At 40.5% G+C, this 24,279-nt stretch overlaps 1 protein-coding gene across 3 annotated transcripts in view; it reads left to right on the top strand.

Moving 5' to 3' along the window:
- The window catches only part of LOC134338771 (adhesion G protein-coupled receptor F4-like), a 140,910-nt gene extending 117,041 nt beyond the window's left edge, over positions 1 to 23,869 (top strand). For all 3 annotated transcript variants that reach the window (XM_063034842.1, XM_063034826.1, XM_063034834.1), the window contains 5 exons: positions 3,364 to 4,743; positions 6,982 to 7,023; positions 7,113 to 7,169; positions 16,857 to 16,923; positions 19,166 to 23,869. In XM_063034842.1, coding sequence (XP_062890912.1) covers positions 3,364 to 4,743; positions 6,982 to 7,023; positions 7,113 to 7,169; positions 16,857 to 16,923; positions 19,166 to 19,239 — 1,620 coding nt within the window. In that variant the 3' untranslated portion in view covers positions 19,240 to 23,869. The remainder of the gene's footprint in view (positions 1 to 3,363; positions 4,744 to 6,981; positions 7,024 to 7,112; positions 7,170 to 16,856; positions 16,924 to 19,165) is intronic.
- Positions 23,870 to 24,279: the final 410 nt, after the last annotated feature.

Below are 24,279 nucleotides of genomic sequence, written 5' to 3'. Positions count from 1 at the left end.
GTTTGTTGCTCAGTATCTCAGTGCACAAGGTCCCACCTACACTTCACTGAAATAAAGTGGGTGAAATCATCTCCGTATGAGCACAGTGCCTGATGCAGTCATGAGCAGCAGATTGCAAGACAAAGCGGAGATTTAGAGATGGTGTTTAGAAAGGTGCTGTGGTGGGAAATTTGGGAATCCACATGACCCTGAACTTTATGAAGCTGAGTGTGGTTAATGGTCATTATTCAGCATTTCACATATTTCAGTGATGACAGATTTATGGTCTTATAACTTGCTGAAAATTTTCAGCGTGATGAATATCGAGTTTTCTACCCCAGAGTATTGTGGAGACTAGATCATAAGACCATAAGACCATTGGAGGAAGTTGGAAATGGATAATCTTTTGAAAAATCAGGGAATTGAAGGCTAGGGGAACTGCCATAAAAAGGAGATGAAGCCTGGAGCAGTAAAGTCTTATTCTTATTGAATAGAAGGGCAAATTTCAGGGACCAGCTAGACAGACCCTGTTCCTATTTTTATACACTGTTATGCAGATAGGATGTGGTGATTTTGAAGATTGTGGAAATAGGCTCTTTGCATATGGCCTCCTGCCCTGAGCTTCTCAATCAATTCTGCAAGACCAATCATTCCAATGATGCAGTTGTTTCCTTCAGTAATGGGGTGCTGCCTGCAGTGGCCATCTTACAACAGTAGGAATTTGATGCCTTGGATTAAGAATTAGATCCAGTTCTTTGGTCAGTAATCAGTGAGGTATAAATTACCAGCTCTGTTCCTTCAGCAATGGTGTCAGACACTACAGTTACATTTGTGTTTGTGAATGGCCTTGAAAGTGATGTTTATCATCATGGTGAGTACGTTTGTTAACAATTTTGAAATTTCTTCACTTGAAGTGATCCCTGTAATTGGAGAATAGGTTAAAAGTAGTATTTCTTGAAAACAATACATCTTGATGGTCCCAGCAGAGAATACAGCTTTCAAATTAGATGAACTATGTGCACAGGCCACTTCAGTTCCATGAGTAATCCAGAGAACCATTGGCAGAATAAACAGGATATTGAATGATATTTATAGTACCATTAAGTACTTGTCAAGAAATACAAGTTTTGAATAGATTTTTGGAACGCATTGCATAATTTTTGTCCCTTTTAGTGCTTAAAGGTACAATAGCATGGTTAACATTTGGAAAAAAAGAGTAACTCATAATGCAGAACAACTTACAGATTTGGCAATTTAACAGTTAGGGAGGACTCAGGATAGTCAACTGGCCTTTCCAGAAGGAAAAGGAGGAAACTGCTCTTTTTGCAGAGCAGCTGAAATGTTTTGCTGGCTTGGTCCTTCTGCAAGCCTTCAAAGAGAAACAGCAAAAATTCTTGGCAGAGGCAGAAATTACATTGTAAAAAAAAATGGGGGTTTCCAGTTTTTGTACACATAACAAGTATGATCTGGAATGGATTTGCCACGGATGGCCATGGTGGCTAAGGCATTGGGTATATTTAAAGCAGAGGTTGATAAGTTCTTGATTAGTAACAGTGTCAAAGGTTAAAGTGCAGAAGGCTGTAGAATGGAGTTGAGGAGGATAATAAATCAGCCATGGAGTGGAGCAGACCTGTTGTGCCAAATGACCTAATTCTGCTTGTATCACTTATAAACTTAAAGTCATAGGTTCATAGAAAGGTACAGTACAGAAATAGGCTCTTCAGCCCATCAATTCTGTGCTGAACCATTTAAACTGCATGCTCCCATTGACCTGCATCTGGACCATTGCCCTCCTGGACCTATCCATGCAAATGGAAAATTGGCCTTCATTGCCAGAGGGATTGAATTTAAGAGCAGGGAGGTCATGCTGCAAATGTATAGGGTACTGGTGAGGCCACATCTGGAGTATCGCATGCAGTTCTGGTCTCCTTACTTGAGGAAGGATATACTGGCTTTGGAGGCGGTGCAGAGGAGGTTCACCAGGTTGATTCCAGAGATGAGGGGGTTAGACTATGAGGAGAGATTGAGTCACCTGGGACTGTACTTGCTAGAATTCAGAAGAATGAGAGATCTTGTAGAAACATATATGATTATGAAAGAGATAGATAAGACAGAGGCAGGAAAGTTGTTTCCACCAGTAGTTGAGACTAGAACTAGGGGACTTAGCCTCAAGAATCAGGGAGTAGATTTAAGATGGAGATGAGGAGGAATTGCTTTTCCCAAAGAGTGGTGAATCTGTGGAATTATCTGCCCAATGAAGCAGTGGATAGATTTTTACATAGTAGGGGAATTAAGGGTTGTGGGGAAAAGGCAGGTAGGTGGAGATGAGTCCATAGTCAGATCAGCCATGATCTTATTGCATAGCGGAGCAGGTTCAATGGGCCAGATGGCCTACTCCTGCTCTATTTCTCATGTTCTTATGTACCTATCCAAACTTCTATTAAATGGTGAAATTGCGCTCGTATTCACCACTTGATCTGGTAGCTTGTTCCATACTCTCATGATCCTTTGAGTGAAGAAGTTTCCGTTCATGTTCCCCTTAAATTTTCACCTTTCACACTTAACCCTTGACCTCTGGTTGTAGTCCCACCCTACCTCAGTGGATAAAGCCTGCTTGCATTTACCCTATCAATACCCCTCATCATTTTGTATACCTCTATCAAATCTCCTTTCAATCTTTTACGTTCTAAGGAATAAATTCCAAATCTATTCAAATTTTACTTACAACTCAGATCCTTCGGACAGGGCAACATCATTGTAGATTTTCTCTGTACTCATTCAACCTTATTTACATCTTTCCTGCAGGTAGGTGACCAAAACTGTTCACACTACCACAAATTACTTTATACTTTATTGTCGCCAAACAATTGATACTAGAACGTACAATCATCACAGTGATATTTGATTCTGTGCTTCCCGCTCCCTGGATTACAAATATTAAATATTAAAAATAGTAAAAATTAGTAAATATTAAAAATTTAAATTATATATCATAAATAGAAAATAGAAAAATGGAAAGTAAGGTAGTGCAAAAATACCGAGAGGTTTTTAGGCTTCACCAATGTGCTATACAACCTCAACATAACATACCATCTCCAGTATCGGTGTCTTATGATCATCCAAGGAGGTGGGGAAGAAATTTTACCATATTTTTGTTTTGACTTGACTATCCCTGGCTTTTTCTGGTTCAGTATCTATAAAGATACTTTGTGGCTGGGGTGGGGGGGGGGTGCTGAGTGAAGTTCAAGGCAACTTACTTCAGTCATTTCTTGAATGCTTTGCACGTTCAAGTCTTTATCTTTGTCCATTTTCTATTTCAAAATTATGTGAACTGCTGAGAATTACATTTGATTGATTAATAAAGCATTCTTTTGTGTTTTTCAGAACTTCTTGCAAACTGTAAACTCCGTGATTTCTAATGAATCAATAGCAACCTGGGAAGTTCTCTCCAGCACAACAGCTGAAACAAGTATCAGTTCTCAATTATTACAGTCAGTGGAGACATTTAGTAGTCGTCTCAACCTGACGAATGGCACTTTAGATATCGATAAAGACAATCTTCAGCTCAGAGCTACTAAAATTGACAGCCGTGAAGCAAAAAGTCCCATTAATGTAACCTTTAAGAATTTTGCCACTGAAAGATACGTCAATTTATCTACTAATATAATCATACCCACTGATGAACTTGAAGAGTTGGTAGACAATGTAGTTGTCACAATTGCATATCCAACATGGATTGATATTTTACCTAGCAAAGCAAACTTCGAAGGAAATTTCTCAATTAATGGTCTTGTTGTGACAATAACATTAAGTGATAAGAGACCAATTAACATTAAGATGAACTTCTCTACAAGAAACCCTACACTTGATTTTAACTCTGCCCAATGTGCATTTTGGGATTTTACTGGTAATGGTATATGGAATAATGCAGGCTGTACGCCAGATCTTGATGGAGAAAATGTCATTTGTAATTGTAAGCATATAACATCCTTTTCCATTTTAATGTCTGCTAAGACAGCGAAAAGCCCTATTTTGCGTTCTATAACCCAAATTGGAGTTGCCGTTTCTCTAGCAAGCTTAATAATAACCATAATTATAGAAGCAGTGGTATGGAGGCACGTGACCAAGAGTGAAGCATCACATATTCGCCATGTGGCAATTCTGAACATTGCTATCAACTTGCTGATAGCAGATGTATGGTTTATTGTGGCAGCCTCTGTAAAACAAAATACAGGAGCTTGTGTGGCTGCAACCTTTTTCATTCATGTTTTCTACCTCGCTTTGTTCTTTTGGATGTTCACCCTAGGTCTTCTACTTGTGTACCACCTGGTTTTCTTATTCCATGATTTCAGCAAATCTGTTTTGATGGGAATCTCATTTGGCATCGGCTATCTGTGTCCAATAATAATTTCAGTCATTACAATTGGAGTTACCTATCCACAGAACAGTTACATAAGAAAAGATGCCTGTTGGCTCAGTTGGAGGGAAAAATATCCGATACTTGCTTTCATTATACCGGCTTTGTCTATCATCGCAAGCAACTTTATTGTTCTAGTCGTGGTCATATTCAAGCTCCTACGGCCAACAATTGGAGACAGGCCCAGGAGACATAACGAGGAGAAGGATACAATAAAACCAATTGTGAGGAGCATTGCAGTTCTAACACCAATCCTTGGACTTACGTGGGCATTTGGAATACCAACCTTTCAAGAGAACTCTCATGATGCTTTCGATTATATATTTACAATTCTCAATGCTTTTCAGGTATGTATCAAAAAAGAATTATGACCTTTGATGTATAACTGCATAGTTATAATGATGTACTAGATTTTATGTAAAACAATCAAGATCAACTAAATTTCTTCTGGGGGTTCAGTTCACTAGATGATTTCATTAAATTCTGCACAACATTTTCTATGTGACTGTAACTAAAGTCCAACACATTGATGAGTCCAGCAGAGTAGGGATCATGGAAAATTTTGTTTTTTGCAGCCCATTCGCCATGACAGTGAAATAGAATATCACTGAAATGTTAACTTTGTTTTTTTCTACCGAAGTTGCTTGATCTGAGTGCTTGCGGCACTTTGGTTTTTATTGCAGATTTCCAGCATCTGCAGTTTTCTTGATTTCTGTGTCACTATTCCACGGGGCACTTCTCTGAATTGCAATCTCAACATTGCCAGCACATCCCAACATGCATCATGGGGAGCACTGCCATACTTGTAAGGGATAACCATAATCGTAATGAAGACAAAGAACTATCGATAACATTTAATCAAACCGCTGAAGCACTTCAGGGTTAAATAAGTGACACAAATCTCAATCCAAAAATGGCAGCTGGAAAATTTAAATTCAATAAGTTAATAGTGAATCTAAGGAATAAGCCAGTACCATAAACGCTGGGTTATGGTTAAAAAAAAACTGTTTTACTGATTCACTGCTATCCTCTGGGTAGGGAATCTTGTTGTTTATATTGGTAATTGGTTAGTTATTGTCACATGTCCTGAGATGCAGTAAAAAGTCTTGTCTGCTCACCATCCATGTGGATCATTCCGTACATAATACATCGAGGTAGTACAAAGGAAAAACTCAAAATGTAGAAAGTAAGGTATTGATGTGACAAATGCAATTACCTGTTGGACTGATACAGAAATACCATGAATATATTGAGGGATTATACCGAACAAAACTGTCAATTTATTAGGTTGTAAATTAATTTTTAAAGCTTTAGAAATTGTAGAGAAAATAAATCACCAAAACTGTTTCAACACAGAACACGACCAAATCATATGTGTCAGTGTAGCTGTCTCAGTTTTACATTTATCACACTGACTATCAACATTAATAAATATTTTAGACAGTCTCTCCTTTGTCAAATAGTAACGATGTACAATTTTAAATTGAATTAAAGAGTGACTGGCACAAATCGAAGAAAAGTTAACCAACTTCAAAATTCGCAACCAATCCTCTGTTATCAAGGTCATGTTAAGCTCTCTTTCCCAATCTTGAGTAAAGGATAATTGTCCTGTTGTAATAGTAAATTATAAATTTTCCCAATAAAACCTTTCACTAAAGGATTCACTTTTAAAATAATGTCTAAGAGGTCAGGATCTTGTATATATGGAAAATTACTTAAATATTCTTGTAAGAAATGTCTGACCTGAACATATTGCAAGAAATGTGAGTACAAGAGAGAATATTTAATTTCATTTGGCACATTATTGGCCAGAAGGGCTATTCTATTGAAATAAAAAGATGCCTCTGCTCCCACTTTGATACAATGATTCTCTCAGGTGATGTTAAGTCTTAGTTGGGAGAAAATCAGAAGTCGAACTTTTGATCCTCTATTTGACTTTGAGAAAAGGTGGGGTTCTTTTGCCCGCTATTATCATCTGATTTGAGTTAATTAAGATGGTCCCCTTCTGATTCTTGTTTAAATAGATTTGAGTTGGCGGATTGATATTTTTCTTTTATGGAAGCTTGTATGGCGTGTAGCTCTGGGGTTATGCTCCCAATAGTTTTTTTTTGTTTTAGTTAGTAGGGGTTCTTTTTTCCCCCAGAAGAAGTTATAACATTTTTTAAAATTATTATTGATATATTGTTTAGCTTTGTTAATCAGTTATTTGATAATTTAATTCTTATTGTACATATTGACATGTTGACTTGATTAATCTTTTTTTTGTTGATTTTCAATAATAATTAATAAAAAAGATTTAAAATGAATGAGAAAATAAGGTATTATAATGACAGAGAGAGAGCAGTACTTTCTTACTTCTTACTTACTTACTTTCTTACACCACTGACTTTTTGGGCAGCGATGAAGGTCCTCAATCTCTGTCTATATAAAAGCGTTCTTCATTGCTGTTTCCATAACTTGTTTTTTGGCCAGTCAGGGTTGATAGCCCTGAGCTGGACCACCAAACCTAGAATGAAATGTTACAAAATGTTTAAAGGTTTTAAGGATCTATTCGTTAATTTCTGAAAATTACTTTTCATTGCTAGGGTTTCTTTATTTTGGTCTTTGGAACATGCATGGATAAAAAGGTGAGCTTCTGCTGTTATTTTCACCAGTTTTCCTGTAATTTGTTTTGCAGCTAACCTAAAAAGATGTCTTATTCTGTTTTCTAAAACAGGTGCGAGAGGCTCTATTGAAGAAGTTCTCATTGACAGGATTTTCTTCCCGATCAAGGGTAAGGCAGTTAAAAAAACACACACACACACACAGATTCTGAGAAAGAACATAACTTTTTACAGTATGTTTATAGGGATTTGGAGAAATGTGGTTAAGTGTGAGGTCAGAAAGATGAGTTTGGTATTGGTTTCTCATGGAAACTGGAGAATTAGAGACATCGAGACACCCGATGCTCCTAGGGACAGGGCTCAGGCAGTACAAACTTTCTGAGCTAATGAGAATGTAGATAGCAAGAGAAAAGGACAGTGTCAAGAGTCTGAGTGATGGCGATAGAAAAGGATGCAAGACAATCAGTGTTTCTAAGGCAGAGAGTTGTGGAGGAAGGGTCACCCACCCACCACACCAACTCCACCTTCACCATCAACAATCACTGAGCATGTTAATGATGTGTGACAAAGTGTAATATGATGAATGCATCTCTCCATGAATGGTCCAATTTCAGTTCATGTGCACACTTCTCAAAAATCAAAATAAAATCATATCAAGTTTAATTGTTAATCAAACCATACATGGACACGGCCGAATGAGACCGCGTTCCTCTGTGCTAAGGTGAAGAAACAGACACATGCTTTCAAAGTAACGAGCAAAGAAAAAAAGTACAAAGTCACATAAGTAAGCACATTTTTAGTCCAAGACAATGAGTGACAAATTCCACGAACTCAACACCTTCTTTGGCCGGTTTGAAATTAACAACAATGTGAGGTGTGCAAGAATCCCGGCCATAGAGGATGAACAGGTTCTTACACTGAGCACACATGATGTATGTCACACGCTGCAGAGGGTCAATCCACGAAAAGCTGCAGGCCCAGATGGAGTTCCAGGACGGGTACTTAAAGACTGTGCTGAACAACTGGCTGATGTATTTACGAGAATTTTCAATCTGTCTCTATCTCAGGCAACGGTCCCCAACTGCCTGAAGTCAGCCATCATAGTGCCTGTCCCGAAGAAAACAAACATCAACAATTTGAATGGCTATCGTCCGGTTGCCCTCACACCAACAATAATGAAGTGCTTTGAGAGATTGGTCCTGTCCCACATTAAAGTCACTATCCCTGCTACACTGGACTCACATCAGTTTGCCTATAAAGCAAACAGATCCGCCGAGGATGCCATCTCATTAGCTCTTCACACTGTCCTGATGCACCTGGAGGGGAAGGGCACATACGTGAGGATGTTGTTTGTTGATTATAGCTCTGCTTTTAATACTGTCATCCCCAGCAAACTCATCTCCAAACTTCACCAGTCAGGCCTCAGCTCATCACTCTACAACTGGGTCCTGAATTTCTTGTCAGAGCGTTCACAGGCAGTGAGACTGGGCCCTCATCTGTCCTCCACTACTATTATGAATACTGGTACACCACGAGGTTGTGTATTCAGTCCCATACTCTACTCCCTCTTCACTTACGACTGTGTACCTGCATTTAACACCAATACCATCGTCAAATTTGCAGACGACACCACAGTGATCAGGTTGATCTCCAGCAGAGACGAATCAGTGTACAGAGCGGAGGTACAGAACTTAGTGAGCTGGTGCTCAGAGAACAACCTATCTCTTAATACAGCAAAGACTAAGGAGCTAATTATCAATTTTGGAAAGTCACGGGATGACGAGTACGCTCCAGTCTACATTAACGGAGATATAGTGGAGAGAGTGTCCAGTTTCAGGTTTCTGGGAATACAGATCTCAGAAGACGTTACATGGTCCACCAACACCACAACAATAGTTAAGAAAGCACAGCAACGCTTGTTTTTCCTCAGGACGCTGAAGAAAGCTGGTCTACCTAAACAAATGCTGGTGACCTTTCACCGCCGTACCATAGAGAGCATCTTAATATACTGCATCTCTGTGTGGTATCTCAGTTGTACAGCAGCTGATAGGAAAGCACTTCAGCGGGTCGTCTTTAGCGCACAGGAGATAATCGGGACACAGCTCCCAGCCCTGGAAGACACCTACAGCTCTCGCTGCCTAAGGAAAGCTACAAGCATCTGTAAGGACAATACACACCCATGCAATCATCTGTTTGAACTTCTTCCATCTGGCAGACGTTATAAGATTTTCTATGCCCGCACTTCCAGACTGAAAAATAGCTTCTTCCCCAGAGCTATAATTGCTTTGAACCAATCGATCAAGCATTATCCATAAATTTGTTATATTGCTACTTTAATTCTGGTTTTATGGCTGTCATGCATCTGAGTTGCGCTTTTGTACTGCTGGACATTGCTTGTACTGGCTGGTTACTTGATTTTATTTATTGTTTATTTTATTTGTTGTTTTATAGCATTGAGTATGAGAGTTGTAAACTCATTTTCACTGTATTGGTGCATGACAAATTTTACTATGCAATGACAATAAAGATATTTCATTTCGTTTCAAATTGATGGTTCCCAGCAGTACAGCCTGTAATTCCACCAACTGAACACTGAAGGGCAGCACTGAAAGCTGGACACCCCACTACAATACAAGCTTGAGGATTGAACCCTAGTCCTTGCTACAACTGTGGTGACATTGCTGCCTTGACGCCTGTCTTACCACCAAACAAGGGAAGCAGGCCTCTGGCAATCAATGTCCAATAGGGTCTTGTGATCACAAAAGAAATCCCAAGACAGTCACTTATGGTTTCACTACACACCGCCTTAACGCCAACTCGAAAACACCAACTATGGAGCCTTCAAGCAGCAGACAGCAGCATAGTCTGCACCCAGGTCAGCTCTTCTGAACAGAATCCGGCTTCTCCTGCATCCCGATGACACGACTCGGCTCCCTAGGCCCGGTGGCCTGACTCAATTCCCTCGGCCCGACACACCTTCCTCGGTCCAACAACCCAACTTGCCTTCTCTGAACTGCCGGCTGGCTCAACAACATCCCAGGCAGCTATTCCGAACAACAAGCAGCTCACTGTTGTGGCAGACCAGCTGTATATAGTGATTGCAGTCAAGTATAGTCTAACTATGTATTAAAGCACATTTAACAAAGTAAAAATCAGCTTTGGTTGGTCCCCAAGCAGCTGCTGCATGTATACATGTCACCACCTTACTGGAAGAAACCCTACCAAAGGGTAAGACAAGGAAACATGAACCAATCCTCCTAGAGGAATCAAAAGTGAGCAATTTCAAGCTCCTGGGTGTCAGTATCTTTGAGGATATCAATGCAGCTTCAAGAAGGCAAGACAGTGGCTATAATTCATCAGGAGTTTAAGATTTGGTTTGTCACCTAAAACAGTTAAGAACTTCTACAGATGTACTGTGGAGAGCTTACTGATATGGGGCAGTGGGTGGCGGGGAGGGGAATACTGCACAGGGTCAAAAGAAGCTACAGAAATTTGTAAAACAAGTCAGCTCCATCAGCCTCTGAAGTATCATGGATATTTCCAAGAGCGGTCCCTCAGAAAGCCAGCATCCGTTATTAAGGACCTCATCACCCGTTATTAAGGACATCATCACCCACGAAATGTCCTCTTCTCAATGTTAACCATCAGAAAGGAGGTACAAAAATCTGAGGGCACGCACTCAGCAATTCAGGAACAGCTTCTTCCCCTCTGCCATTTGATTTCTAAATGGACATTAAATCCATGAACACTACCTCACTTTTTTATTGACGAAGGGTCTCGGCCTGAAACGTCAACTGTACCTCTTCCTAGAGATGCTGCCTGGCCTGCTGCATTCACCAGCAACCTTGATGTGTGTTGCTCACTTTATTATTTCTATTTTTGCACTACTATTCTTTATTTAACTATTTAATATACACAGATGTATTTACTCTGATGCATTTATTTATTGCTATATTTATAATGTATTGCTTTGTACTGCTGCCGCTAAGTTAGTAAATTTCACAACATATGCCAATGATATTAAACCTGATTCTGATTCAGATTCTTCATCTGAGTTGTGGAGAAATTGTGAGGAAAAGGTGGAATCAACATTGGCTTTTTAGTGCATATATAACAATATGAAGATGGAATGAAAGAGGTAGCTGAAGATGATTGTGGAGGCATAAGTGATGATCCTTCAAGAATCACATGGTTTTGGAGGACTAGAAAATTGCAAATATTGCTCCACTCTAAGAAGAGAGAGAGGCAGAAGAAAGGAAATTATAGGCCAGTTACCATGACTTCTGTGGTTGGGAAGATGTTGGAGTCCATCAGTAATGATGAGGTCTCAGGGCACTTGCTGGCAAGTGATAAAATAGGCTGAAGCCAGCATGATTTCTTTAAGGGGAAATCTTGCCAGATAACTCTATTGGAACTCTTTGAGGAAGTAACAGGCAGTTAGATAAAGGAGAGTCAGCAGATGTTGTTTACTTGGATTTTCAGAAAGATTTGGACAAGGTGCCACATATGAGGCTGCTTAACAAGAAAAGAGCCTATGATATTACCATAGAGCCTATGGGGGCCTTTTCTAGTTGGCTGCTATTGACTAGTAGTGTACCACAGGGGTTGGTGTTGGGACTGCTTCTTTTCACATTATATGTTAATGAATTTGATGACAGAATTGATTGCTTTGTGGCCAAGTTTGTGGATGATAGAAAGATAGGTGGAGGGAGAGGAAATGATGAGGAAGCACCAGGTCCACAGAAGGACTTACTCGAAAGATTAGGAGAATGGGCAAAGAAGTGTTAGACAGAATGTAGTGTAGAGTCATGCACTTTGGTAGAAAGAATAACAGCAGACTGTTTTCTAAGCAGGGAGAAAATTCACTAATCAGAAGTGCAAAAAGACTTGGGAGTCCTTACGTAGGATACACTAAAGGTTAACTTGCTCGTTGAATCGGTGGTAAAGATGGCAGATGCAGTGATAGCATTCATTTGAAGAAAGCAAGGATGTAATGCTGAGGCTTTTTAAGGCATTGGTCAGAACAGAGTATTGTGAGCAGATTTGGGCCACCGAATCTAAGAAAAAATGTGCCGACCAAGAGGAGGTTCATGAGAATGATTACAGGAATGAACAGCTTGTTATATGAGGGGTGTTTGACGGCCCTGGGCCTATACTTGCTGAAGTTTAGAAGAATGAGGGGAGATTTCACTGAAACCTGTGGAACATTTAAAGACAAAGATAGAATGGTTGTGGAGAGGATGTTTCCTATAGTGGGTGAGTCTAGAACCAGAGGACACAACATATAGAGGGAGCTCGAACAGAGATGTAGAGGAATTTCTTCAACCAAATTGTGGTGAATCTGTAGAATTTATTGCCACAGATAGCTGTGGAGACCAAGTCACTGGATGTATTTAAAAAAAGAGTTTGACAGATTCTTGATTAGTAAGGGCGTCAAAAGTTATGGGGAGAAGGCATGAGAATGGGATTGAGAGGGATTATAATATCATCTTGATGGAATGGTGGAGCAGACTTGATGGACCAAATGGCTGAATTCTGCTTCTATGTATTAGTGGTTTTATGGTCTAATTCCATAGAAACATGGAAATATTTTTAGGTTCTAGTTAACATAGTTGTTGGTTTTTGCCCTTTATTACAAGATGTGCCAGAGGTGTGGTGAGCACCAGGTGAGGAATTCTTGCTGTAACTGTCTGAGTTCAACTTACTTATAAAAAGTTATACTTGCTTTGGAGGTAGCACATATTTTCCCATTTGATTTCTGCCATAGGGGAATACAAGTAATGAAAGAACTGGGCTTAGTCCAGAAAAGTGAGAGGAGATTTAATAGCCCAAAAGGATGTTATTCCCTGTACTCTTCCCCCACTACCCTTCCTCCATGCCTCAACCTTTACCGCTAAAACTCTAGGGGGCTGGAGGCAAATAGTCATTGTGGTAAACTGCAATAGTTCTTCTTTGGAACAGTGTGATATCTGAGATATGGTTTATACATACATACATTTATTTATTTATTTGTTTGTTTGTTTGTTTGTTTGAGATACAGTGGAGAGAAGGCCCTTTGAGCCATGCTACCCAGCAACCCCCAATTTAGTATGAGCCTAATTGTGGGACAATTTACAATGACCAATTAACTGACTAACTAATATGTCTTTGGAATGTGGGAGGAAATTGGAGCCCACACGGTCACCGGGAGGACATACAAACTCCTTACAGAGATGGGAATTGGACACGGGTTGCTAGTACTGTAAAGTATTGTGCTAACCACTATGCTAGTTCAATGACCCCAAGTGGGAACATCACTTCCACTGAGAGAATTTTATGGAGTTCTAAATTACATTTTTGTTATTGCTGATGTAATTCTCTGGTTAAGATATCTACTGCTACGCTGTGAGGTATTATTTTAGCAGTTTCCTGTAAAAGCAGAAAAGCGTGCTTTGGCTTTGGTTAAAGATAAGGAGCCATGTTGTCCAATGTAGGAATGTTGTGTCAACCAATCAGGGTAGTGGGATAAGGCCATAAGACAAAGGAGCAGAATTAGGCCATTCAGCTCATCAAATCTCCACCATTCCATTATGGCTGATCCTGGAACCCACTCAACTCCATACACCTGCCTTCTCACCATATCCTTTGAGGCCCAGACTGATCAGGAAACTTTCAACTTCCGCCTTAAATATACACACAGACTTGGCTTCCACCATAGTCTGTGGCAGAGCATTCCACAGATTCACCAGTCTCGTGATTCTTGAAAGATCATGACCAATGCAACCATTATCTCTTTAGCAAAGTGTAGGAAGGATGTGGAAGCATTGGAAAGGGTACAGAGGAGATTTACCAGGATGCTGCCTGGTTTAGAGACTATGCATTATGATCAGAGATTAAGGGAGCTAGGGCTTTACTCTTTGGAGAGAAGGAGGATGAGAGGAGACATGATAGAGGTGTACAAGATATTAAGAGGAATAGATAGAGTGGATAGCCAGCACCTCTTCCCCAGGGCACCGCTGCTCAATACAAGAGGACATGGCTTTAAGGTAAGGGGTGGGAAGTTGAAAGGGGATATTAGAGGAAGGTTTTTTGCTCAGAGAGTGGTTGGTGCGTGGAATGCACTGCCTGAGTCAGTGGTGGAGGCAGATACACTAGTGAAATTTAAGAGACTGCTAGACAGGTATATGGAGGAATTTAAGGTGGGGGGTTATATGGGAGGCAGGGTTTAAGGGTCAGCACAACATTGTGAGCCAAGGGGCCTGTACTGTGCTGTACTATTCTATGTTCTATAAAGTCATTCAGGACTCTGGGATGTAGTCCATCTGGTCCAGATGACTTATCCACGTTAAAACCTTTCAGTTTGCCTAGCACTTTTTCCTTTGTAATAGCAATGGTGCTCACTCCTGCTCCCTGACACTCACGGTCCTCTGGTATACAGCAAGTGTCTGCAAACAGTGAAGACAAGTGCCAAGTACTTAAGTTCATCTGCCATTTCTTTGTTCCCCATTAATACCTCATCAGCATCATTTTCCAGTGGTCTAATATCAACTCCCACTACTCTTTTACTCTATATATAACTGAAAAAATTTAGTATCCTGCTTTATATTATCAGCTAGTTTGCCCTTATATTTTATCTTTTCCTTTCTTATAGTTTTTTAGTTGCCTTTTGTTGGATTTTAAAAGCTTCCGGAATAATCCAATTTCCCACTTACTTTTGCTACCTAAGATCAGGGTTATTATACAACACCCAATCTAGGATAGCCTTTCCCCAAGTAGGCTCAAGCACAGGTTGCTCTAAAAAGCCATCTCAGAGGCATTCAACAAATTCCCTCTCTTGCGATCTGACACAAACCTGATTTTCCTAATCGCCTTGCATATTGAAGTCCTCCATTTCAATTGTGACATAACCTTATTTCAAGCCTTCTCCAGCTCCCTTTCCAATTTCAACCCCACATCTGGACTACTATTTGGAGGCCTATATATGATCCCAGTAAAGGTTTTTTTTACCCTTGCTGTTTCTTGATTCCACCCACAAAGATTCATCATTCTCTGACCCTATGTCACCTCTTTCTAAAGATGTAATTCCATCTTTTACCAACAGAGCCACACCCCACCTATGCCTACTGCCTGTCCTTTCGATACACATTATATCCTTTGATATTAAGCTCCCAACTACAGTCTTCTTTCAGCCATGACTCAGTGATGCCCACAATTCTGGCCAATCTTTAATTGTGTCACGAGTCCATCCACCTTATTCTAAATGCTACGCACATTTAAGTACAGCATGTTCAGTCCTGCATATCAACTGTTGCACCCCCAGGTAGGTCATTCCCCCCCACCATTAGTACTCAAAATTGAGAACTTGTTGTTCAGAGGGACAGCCACAAGGGTGCTCTCCACTATCTGATATTCTCCCTTCCCTTTCCTGATAGTCACCCATTTATCTGTTTCCTGTAGCCTCGGGGTGACTACCTCCCTGTAGCTCCTGTCTATCACTGCTTCACTTTCCCTAACAACCCAAGGGTCATCCAGCTGCAGCTTTAGTTCTTTTAACACTGTCTCTAAGGAGTTGCATCTCGATGCTCCTGATGCAGGTGTGGCCATCGGTAGTCTCCTGAAAATCCCATATCTGACACCCAGAGCAGAGCACTGGTCCTTTAGACATACTCCGTATCCTCACAAGAGTTAATTCAGAAAAAAAGAAATAACAAATGAACTTACCTACTAATCTTGTCTCCGCCTGTTCTCGCCAAAGCCTTACCACTCTGAATCAGACCACTCTGATGATGACCGCTCCCACAACGACCACTCTGCTAGACAGTACCCATTTTAGGAAGACTGGGTTTTTAAAGCTCTTCACCGGACTTGTGCGGGAACGCTCCTCCTGCATCTGCGCAGTACTCCAATCAATGACTCCCACTAAAGAAATTTCCTGCTTTTTAAAACTCTTTGCCAGATTTGCGCAGGAATGCCTCTCCTGTGTCCGCGAGAGCTGGGGGAGGGGGGAAGAGTTTTCTGAAGGACAGCAGCCTGGTTTGGGGTCTTTTGGTGGGAGGTGCACAGCGAGAAGACACCTAGAGGACCCCATCTTAAGGGGAGACCTGATCGCAAGGAGTGCTCATGAGGTGGAGAATTCCAAGAAGGGAAGTTTTACCTGCGGTTGGTGATGCAAATTCAGCAGTGAGTAAAATGATACACCCAGCTAATACAGGAATGAGCTGCAATGTTTATATTCAGTCCTGATGAAGCAGCTCTCCAGAAACGTCGGCTGTTGCCGTCTGGCCTGCTGAGTTCCTTCAGCATTTTATTTGTGTTGCCAATGTTTATGTGCACATTTAGACTGGTTTAACTGCAGTGGGCTCTTTTATCTTTCTCTGTTAACTGTTTGTTTGAAAAAGCTGAATATTGGTAAATGTACATTATTTATAATTTTATGCTGGTGTATGATCTGTCTTTTCTGTGCTGCTGATGAGTGTGTATGAGCAGTATTTACACAGAATTTAGACCATGAGACATAGGAGCAGAATTAGGCCATTTGGCCCATTGAGACTGCCTCGCAATAAATCATGGCTGATCCATGATTTGAGTGTTTGCTCAAATCAACGTTGCTTTAATTGTAACATTACGACATTCCTGTTTGGAATCCCCATGTCATACCGACCCCAGGTATATATTGTTTATGAAAGGTGGCCTTCTCACCACTGAGTAATATGACTGTTAGTAGAGTTACCTAACAAGCCAAGTTGGTGTACGAGCCCCAGTGACAGGATTACACTGAGATAGGCTTTAAGAGACATTCTGAACTGAGAAATGGATGAAGGAGGGATTAGAAGGAAGGTGTTGCTTCATGCATTAACACCATCCCTTTACTTTTTCAGACTGTACAGAGTACTTCCACAGGAAGATTTACCTCGAAGCATGGAATTGCACTTCCTGGGAGAAGTAGTAAGTATAACATAAAACTGAGCACAGTTGGGTTGAAGTAATTACTGTAACTTTACTTTCTTAGAAATAGCTATCATTTAGCAGTAAATCAGTAGTTTGTAGTATTTTAATTATTTGATTAAAGTGGCTCCATAGACCTAATTGAGCATAACATAGAGTACATCACAGGAACAGGCCCCGTGGCACAGAATATTGTGCCAAAAAATTAATAATCAATCAGCCAACCAAACTAATCCCGTACGCCGACACAATGACCATATCCCTCCATCTTCCTCACATTCTTGTGCCTATCCAAATGTCTCTTAAAAGTCCCTAATATATCTGCCTCTGCCACCACGCCAGGCAGTGACAACCAGACACCCACCACTCGCTGAGTAAAAAATCTGGTCTCTCACATCTCCTTTAAAATTACACCCCTCCCCAAACACTTTAAATCATGGTCTCTGGTATGAGGCATTTCAACTCTCGAGAAAAGATGCTGTCTGTCTACTTTATCCATGTTTCGCTAATCTTATAAACCTCCATCCGATCTCCCCTCAGCTTCCACCACTCCAGAGAAAACAACCCAAGTTTGTCCAACCTCTGTTACAGCACAAACGCTGTCTGCCAGTGAGATTGCGTGTTTACCCCCTCAGTAATATTCGCTATCTCCACTCTTGCCTCTCTCCCATTACTGCCTGTTTCTAAGCTTGATTAATCCTCCCTTACCCTTAATTACCCAGCTTAGACTAAAACTGATTCCAGCTTCTCCCCTGCCAGGGAATCGATAGCTAGAGGAGCAGAGAGCAGATTCCATGGATGTGAAGGAGAACACCCAGATGGTATATTGCCACCCAGGTGGCAAGGTCAAGGGTGTCTTAGAGTGAATCTACAGCATTCTAAACGGGGAGCGTAAACAGCTGAAAGTAGTGGTTCATATTAACACCAATGTCATAGGTAGGAAATAGGAAGAGGTCCTGAAAAGAGAATATGGGGCGTTAGGCAGTAAACTGAAAAGCAGGACCTCCAGTAAGCTCTGGATTGCTGCCCATGCCATGTGCCAGCGAGCGTAAGAAAGGAAGATCTGGCAGATGAATGTGTGGCTGAAAAATTGGTGGAGGCGGCAGGGTTTCAGATTTCTGGATCATTGGAATCTCCTGGGCAAGGTATGACGTACAAAAAGGATGGGTTACACCTGAACCTGTGGGGACCAATATCCTTGGGGCTGGTTTGCTAGAGATGTGGGTTCAAAGGTTTAAAGGTCCAAATTAATGTCAGAGAAATGTACACAATATATATCCTGAAATGCCTTTTCTTTGCAAACATCCACAAAAACAGAGAAGTGCCCCAAAGAATGAACAACAGTTAAATGTGACAGCCCCAAAATCCTCCCCCCCCTCCAGCTCCCTCCTCCTGCGTGTAAGCGGCAGCAAGCAACGATCCCCCTCCCCAGCAAAAAAAAGTGCACCTGCTATCGAACACAAGTGTGAGCTAGGTGATAGCAAAGACACAGACTTGCAGTTACCCCAAAGACTATCATATTTCATCCAGCATTCAACAAACCACAGGTTCTCTCTCTCCCTAATAAGGGAGAGGGAGGTGTCCCCCATTTTCACAAGGGGAGGGTTTAAACTAATTTTATTCTGTTGAAGCCCATAAATAGGAACTAAGAATTATCTGCAAGTTCTATTGTCATCATTAATGTTAGTTATTTATTCTAATTCATTTATTGCTTGGAATTCTCCTGCTGCTGTAATTAGTTTTGAAATCAGATCTTCTGAGATTTTTACCCAGAGCTCTAGACAAGCAAATGTATCTCATAATGAACTCCATTGTGAATTAAATTTAAAATTTCTGCCCATACAGCCTTATTCTTCCTGTGTTTGACACCTCCTCCAGAATAATGTTATATTCTGTGTCCTCTGCTCTTCCTCCTCACTCAACCCATGAGATGATAACATTCCGCTATCTCAGTTTCACACTCTCAACTCTGTCTACCAATCCCTCTGCATTTCTGTCTCTCATCCTTTTGAAGGCTTCTCATAAGATCATAACTTTGCTCATCTTTCCTCACTTTTCTCATGTCAGGTTTCAATCACAATGCTTCATTTGCAGAGAAATTGCACCAGAACTATAATCTGTTGATAAAACTGATGTCTTGTTCAGTACAGAAATAAAACAGCAGATGAACCTGTAAAAAGATGCATATTAATATGGCATTGCTGCTTAACTTTAACCATATAACTTCCTCTTGCTCTTTCAGAGAAGCTCGATATTTCAGGTCGCTCATATTCAGATAGCAAGGAGAAATACCTGAGCTATTCTACTCTGAGTTAACTGTTGGAGCTCGGAAGATAAAACTGACTCTTCAGATGCAGAAGAAAATTCATTACCATCTTAACAAAACCCATTTCAGCAGTGAATTAAGAAGAAATGTTGATTTATGAAAGAAGTTTCAAAACTGTAGGGAATGTTTGGCATGTAATTAATATTATCCAAAGGATAAGCAATTTTTTCTTTGTATTCTGGGGCAATAATTGATATCAATGAAGAATAAGCACATTGTGGATAGTAAAAATAATTAACTATTGTATTGTATTTTGCCATTAATTAAATAATTCACTCGCATAGATTTTTCAAACTGGATAATTTAGTTATGTAGACAATATTCAGATTTCATTTTTAGATAAAACACACAACATGCTGAAGGAACTCAGCAGGTTAGGCAGCATCCATGGAAATGAACAAACAGTTGATGTTTCAGACCATGACCATTCTTCAGAACTTCTGCTTTGGATTTCAAGCATTTGCAGAGTTTCTTTTGTTTATTTTTTTCCATTTTAGATTTATTTTGTGTGATTACAGCCCACTCTACCTACCTCTTCCCAACAGTCAGTGCAATCTCAGGTATATTCTTTATCTCCTATCTGCTGAATTTCTCACGGCTTCTTGGGTTTTGTAATTTTCCAAAAGTGTTGGCGCATGGCCAAGTGGTTAAGGCGTCGGTCTAGTGATCTGAAGGTCGCTAGTTCGAGCCTCAGCTGAGGCAGCATGTTATGTCCTTGAGCAAGGCACTTAACCTCACATTGCTCTGCGATGACACCGGTGCCAAGCTGTATGGGTCATAGTGCCCTTCCCTTGGACAACATCAGTGGCGTGGAGAGGGGAGTCATACAGCATGGGCAACTGCCGGTCTTCCATACAACCTTGCCTGGGCCTCAGTCAACATTGAAATTGATGGACAGCCGAAGAAGACTTTTCCAAAAGCATAGGATTACTCTGAGCTTCTAAAATTTGCTTTGTTTCTCATTGGAAGTGCGTAGAACTTTGCAGAGACATTTTTCAGGCCCAAAGGACATTGTTGCCTTCCTTTACTAACCTTCTTATTGAATACACCACAGATCAGCATGAAGGTATCATTTAGGTTTACAGAAGATAATAGTATGCCATGGGTAAGGGAAACAAAATAAAAATATGGGTAGGAAAGGGGATATAAACGTGCCATAGTATCCACTTTTGATTGCTGTTCCCTGAACCCTGCTATAACGTATACTTGTTTGGAAGCTGGGTAATGACAGGAGCAGGCTTTGGTGTGATTGAGTTGGCTGTTGTCATTTACTGATCAAGTTCACACATCCATTCATCCTCAGTAATATGACTGTATCTGGTTTGTCTGGGTTTAGTACTACTATGTCGATTCAGGCATAGGGGGCCGGCGTTGGGCATGATGACGACATCTCCACTCCTCCCTCTCCCCCTTCAGTGTGTTCAGTTCATCTACATAGCTGCGCCGCTGTCTTCTAGGAGCGTGTTGACCATAGTCTTGGGAGGGTGCCCAGGGTTCATCCTCCCGTGCTTGGGCTCCCATATGATGACTATGCTGGCAGGTAGCTCGGGATGGCGTAGACAGTGCCCCGGTAGTTGCAGTCTTCTCGCCTCAATTTTAGTGGAGAGCATCGGTTGGTTGTTATAGAGCTCAACATTCATCATGTGCTGTTGCCAACTCACATCAAGAGCCATCCGGAGCACTCGTGTATAGCAACCATCTAGAGACTTTCGCATAGTCTTGGTGAGTGTCCACATCTCACATCCATACGTGAGAATAGACTCTATGGCTGCTATGAAAATCCTCTCTTTAAGCCCTCTGGTCAGGTTCGACTTCCAGATTTCCTTCATGTCGTTCATAGCCCTCCACATCAGCGCCTTCCATATCTTTATGTCCTTCTCCGAACTCATCATTCTTGACCCGAGGTACTTGTAGTCAAAGACTTTCTTAATGGTATCATTCTCTACGGTCTTGAGTAAAAAATTAAAGGGTCCTTTCCATGTTTTTTCAAACTGGATTGATTACTTCCCAACTTCTATCAACATTACCATTTAAATTCATCAATATAAGTCAGCCATGTATTCATCTCACTTTACTATTTTTTCTATTCATACGGACAATTTAATGCTTCTTGTGAAGCTAGGAGGAAAGCAATGGTTCTGAAAGAAGGGTAAATGAGCCACACAGCCTTGTCTAGAGCATTTCTGTTGGCTTAGCATATTTCACATCAAGAAAATAATTCATTAAATCAACTCATTAGGTGGAATCAAAACATTTCAAGTGCCCTCCAACTATCAACTGCAATAGTATGATAGGTTTTAGTACGAATTACTCCTACCACAGTACAATTGTTGCTTTGTTTTGTTTGCTCTACATCATTACTGCTCACTGTGCTATCCTGTTTCTGGGCTTTCACATGTCTTACACTGTGGTACATGCTACAAATCTGTACATTCTACAAACTGGAGATGTCCTGGAACGGAAATCCTCATCCTGGGAGCAGATGCGGCGGAGACGGAGGAACTGGGAATAGGGAATGGCATTTTTGCATGTGGTGGGGTGGGAAGAGGTATAGTCGATGTACATTCTACAAATCTGTGTGTTCATTCCACAGCAAGCTTCAATTGAATGGCAGATCGCTCACTGTTGAGAGGTAGTAGGATGCTCCATTGAATATGAATTTCCTAACTTTCTGGCTGTTAATTTGAAATTATAAAATATTGCTCATATTATTGAATATTGATAGATCTAGATAGAATGGACATGGAGAGAATGTTTCCTTTCGTGGGGGATTTTCGGACCAGAGGGCACAGCCTCAGAATACAAGGATGTCCAATTAGAATACAGATGAGGAAGAATTCCTTTAGTCAGAGGGTGGTGAATCTGTAAAATTCATTGCCACAGATGGTGGTGAAGGCCAAGTCACTGTGTATATTCAAAGCGAAGGTTGATAAGATTCTTGATTAGTTAGGGTATCAGAGGTTATGGGGAGAAGGCAGGAAATGAGGTTGAGGGGGATAATAAATCAGTCATGATAGAATGGCGGAGAAGACTTGATAGGCTGAATGGCCTAATTCTGCTCTGATGTCTTATAGCCTTACATGCTATTTGGATCAATGGATAGTGAATCAATAACATTGAGTTGTATTCTGTTGAGCCTTTCTATTACATGACATTTCATGATGCATTTTGCTTTCCCTTTGGAAAAATTCCTGGATAAATTTTAGTTTAGTGCTTTTGTTTCAGTGCATGATATAAAGGAGAACATCCTGGGAACCAAAGATAAGGAGAAATTTCTTTATCCAGAGAGTGATGAATCTGTGGAATTCATTGCTGCAGATGGCTGTGGAGGGCAAGTCGTTGGGTACATTTAAAGCAGAAGTTGATAGGTTCTTGATTAGTAAGGGCATCAAAGGTTACAGGGAGAAGAAGGGCAATGGGGGTAAGAGGGAAAATAAATATGGCAAGACTAAATGGCAGAGCAGACTCGACGGGCCAAACCACCCAATTCTGCTCCTATGTCTTATGGTCTTATACTTGCAGCTTGATCAGTTGTGGGTGCTGGTAATAGGCAATTATGGATCCAAATTAGTGGTTATGCATGTATGAATAGATTTCAGTTCTGCTTTTATCTTGTACTGTACTTCACTGCAATACAATTACTTATTAATTTGAATTTTCTGAACAATCTCATTCACCTGCTGAAGACTATAAGACATAGGAGCAGGATCAGGTAACTCAGTCCATTGACTCTGTTCCAATAAGTCATCCAAAAGTAGAGCTTACATATTTGGTATGGATGAACGGCACTAATGGAAGATGCCAAATTAATAATTATGGTATGGCTGTGTTGGCCCATTGAATTCTGATAACTGAAGCCATAGAAGAAAGAAATTTAAATTTTATTAATAGCTGATTTATATAAATTTAATAATATGATTATGTTTAAATACTGACTGAGGGGTGATCTGATAGAAGTAGAAACAGATAGGGTAGTCAGAAATAGTGTCGAAATGCCAAACACCAGAGGATATAATTTTAAGGTTAGTTGTTTGGGGGGCGGGGAGTGAATTTAAAGTCGACATGAGAGGCAAGTTTTTTTTTATGCATAGAATTGGTTACTGGGGTAGTAGTGGAAACTGGCAGTTTGCTGGATTTAAATAGACACATGAATATGAATGGACTGTAGGAATATGAAGTAGGTACAGGAGGAGGACATTTAGTACAAATTGGTATCAAGATCTGCACGTCATTCTATGTTCAATGTATTATAGCAATTTTAAACTGTTAGAGATAATTAACAACGTTCAAAATACTCCTGTGAAAAGCATTTTTGTGGCAGATGGAAGCATGTTGCTGCTTTCATACTTCAAATTCAATTTAATAATATCTTAAGTATTGAAACGTATGCTTGTTTAAAAATAATTTTTCATGTTAGCGGACGTTTTTAACAACAAAGAGTTATGAATGGAAAAAACTTTTGTAAAATGTCATCGTAGTGGATACCTGTCAATGTACTCTGTTCCTCTTCATGCCTTACTATTCTACTTTATGATACTTGTGAATACAGAAAACAATTGTAATGGATGTGATGTAACTTGTTAAATAAGTGATATACTATCAATAAAAAAAATCAATGTAAAGGGAATATAGTGTTCTCGTGCAGTGTGTTGAAACTCTAACTAAACACCAAGTTAAACCGGAGCCAATGAAGACAGAGTCGTAGTAAGGTTAATCATTTACTGGGCACTCTTCCACATTAACATCGTATGGTGAAAACTGTTGATTAAAAAATACAAACATATACAGTGTCTGTTTCATTCTGGAGACCACGCGCGCTCTCTTAGCAAGTGTCTCCAGCCGCCGAGTAGCGGGCGAGGGTGTCGTGTCAAACTGCCGCCGGGCTTGAGCCAACCCCGCGTTTGAAATTGAAAAGCTGACACGCGTGCCAGCCGAACTACCGCTTCCTTAACAGAAACCGCGTAAATATTTTTACTTCAAATACTTTCATAGGAACTTACGGCGTTGCTTCTATAATGTTTCTTTGTGGG

The sequence above is a fragment of the Mobula hypostoma genome, chromosome 2 (assembly GCF_963921235.1).
Source record: "Mobula hypostoma chromosome 2, sMobHyp1.1, whole genome shotgun sequence".
NCBI lineage: Eukaryota > Metazoa > Chordata > Chondrichthyes > Myliobatiformes > Myliobatidae > Mobula > Mobula hypostoma.
Note: the sequence above shows the minus strand (reverse complement) of the source record. Positions and strands in the feature narration are given on the sequence as shown.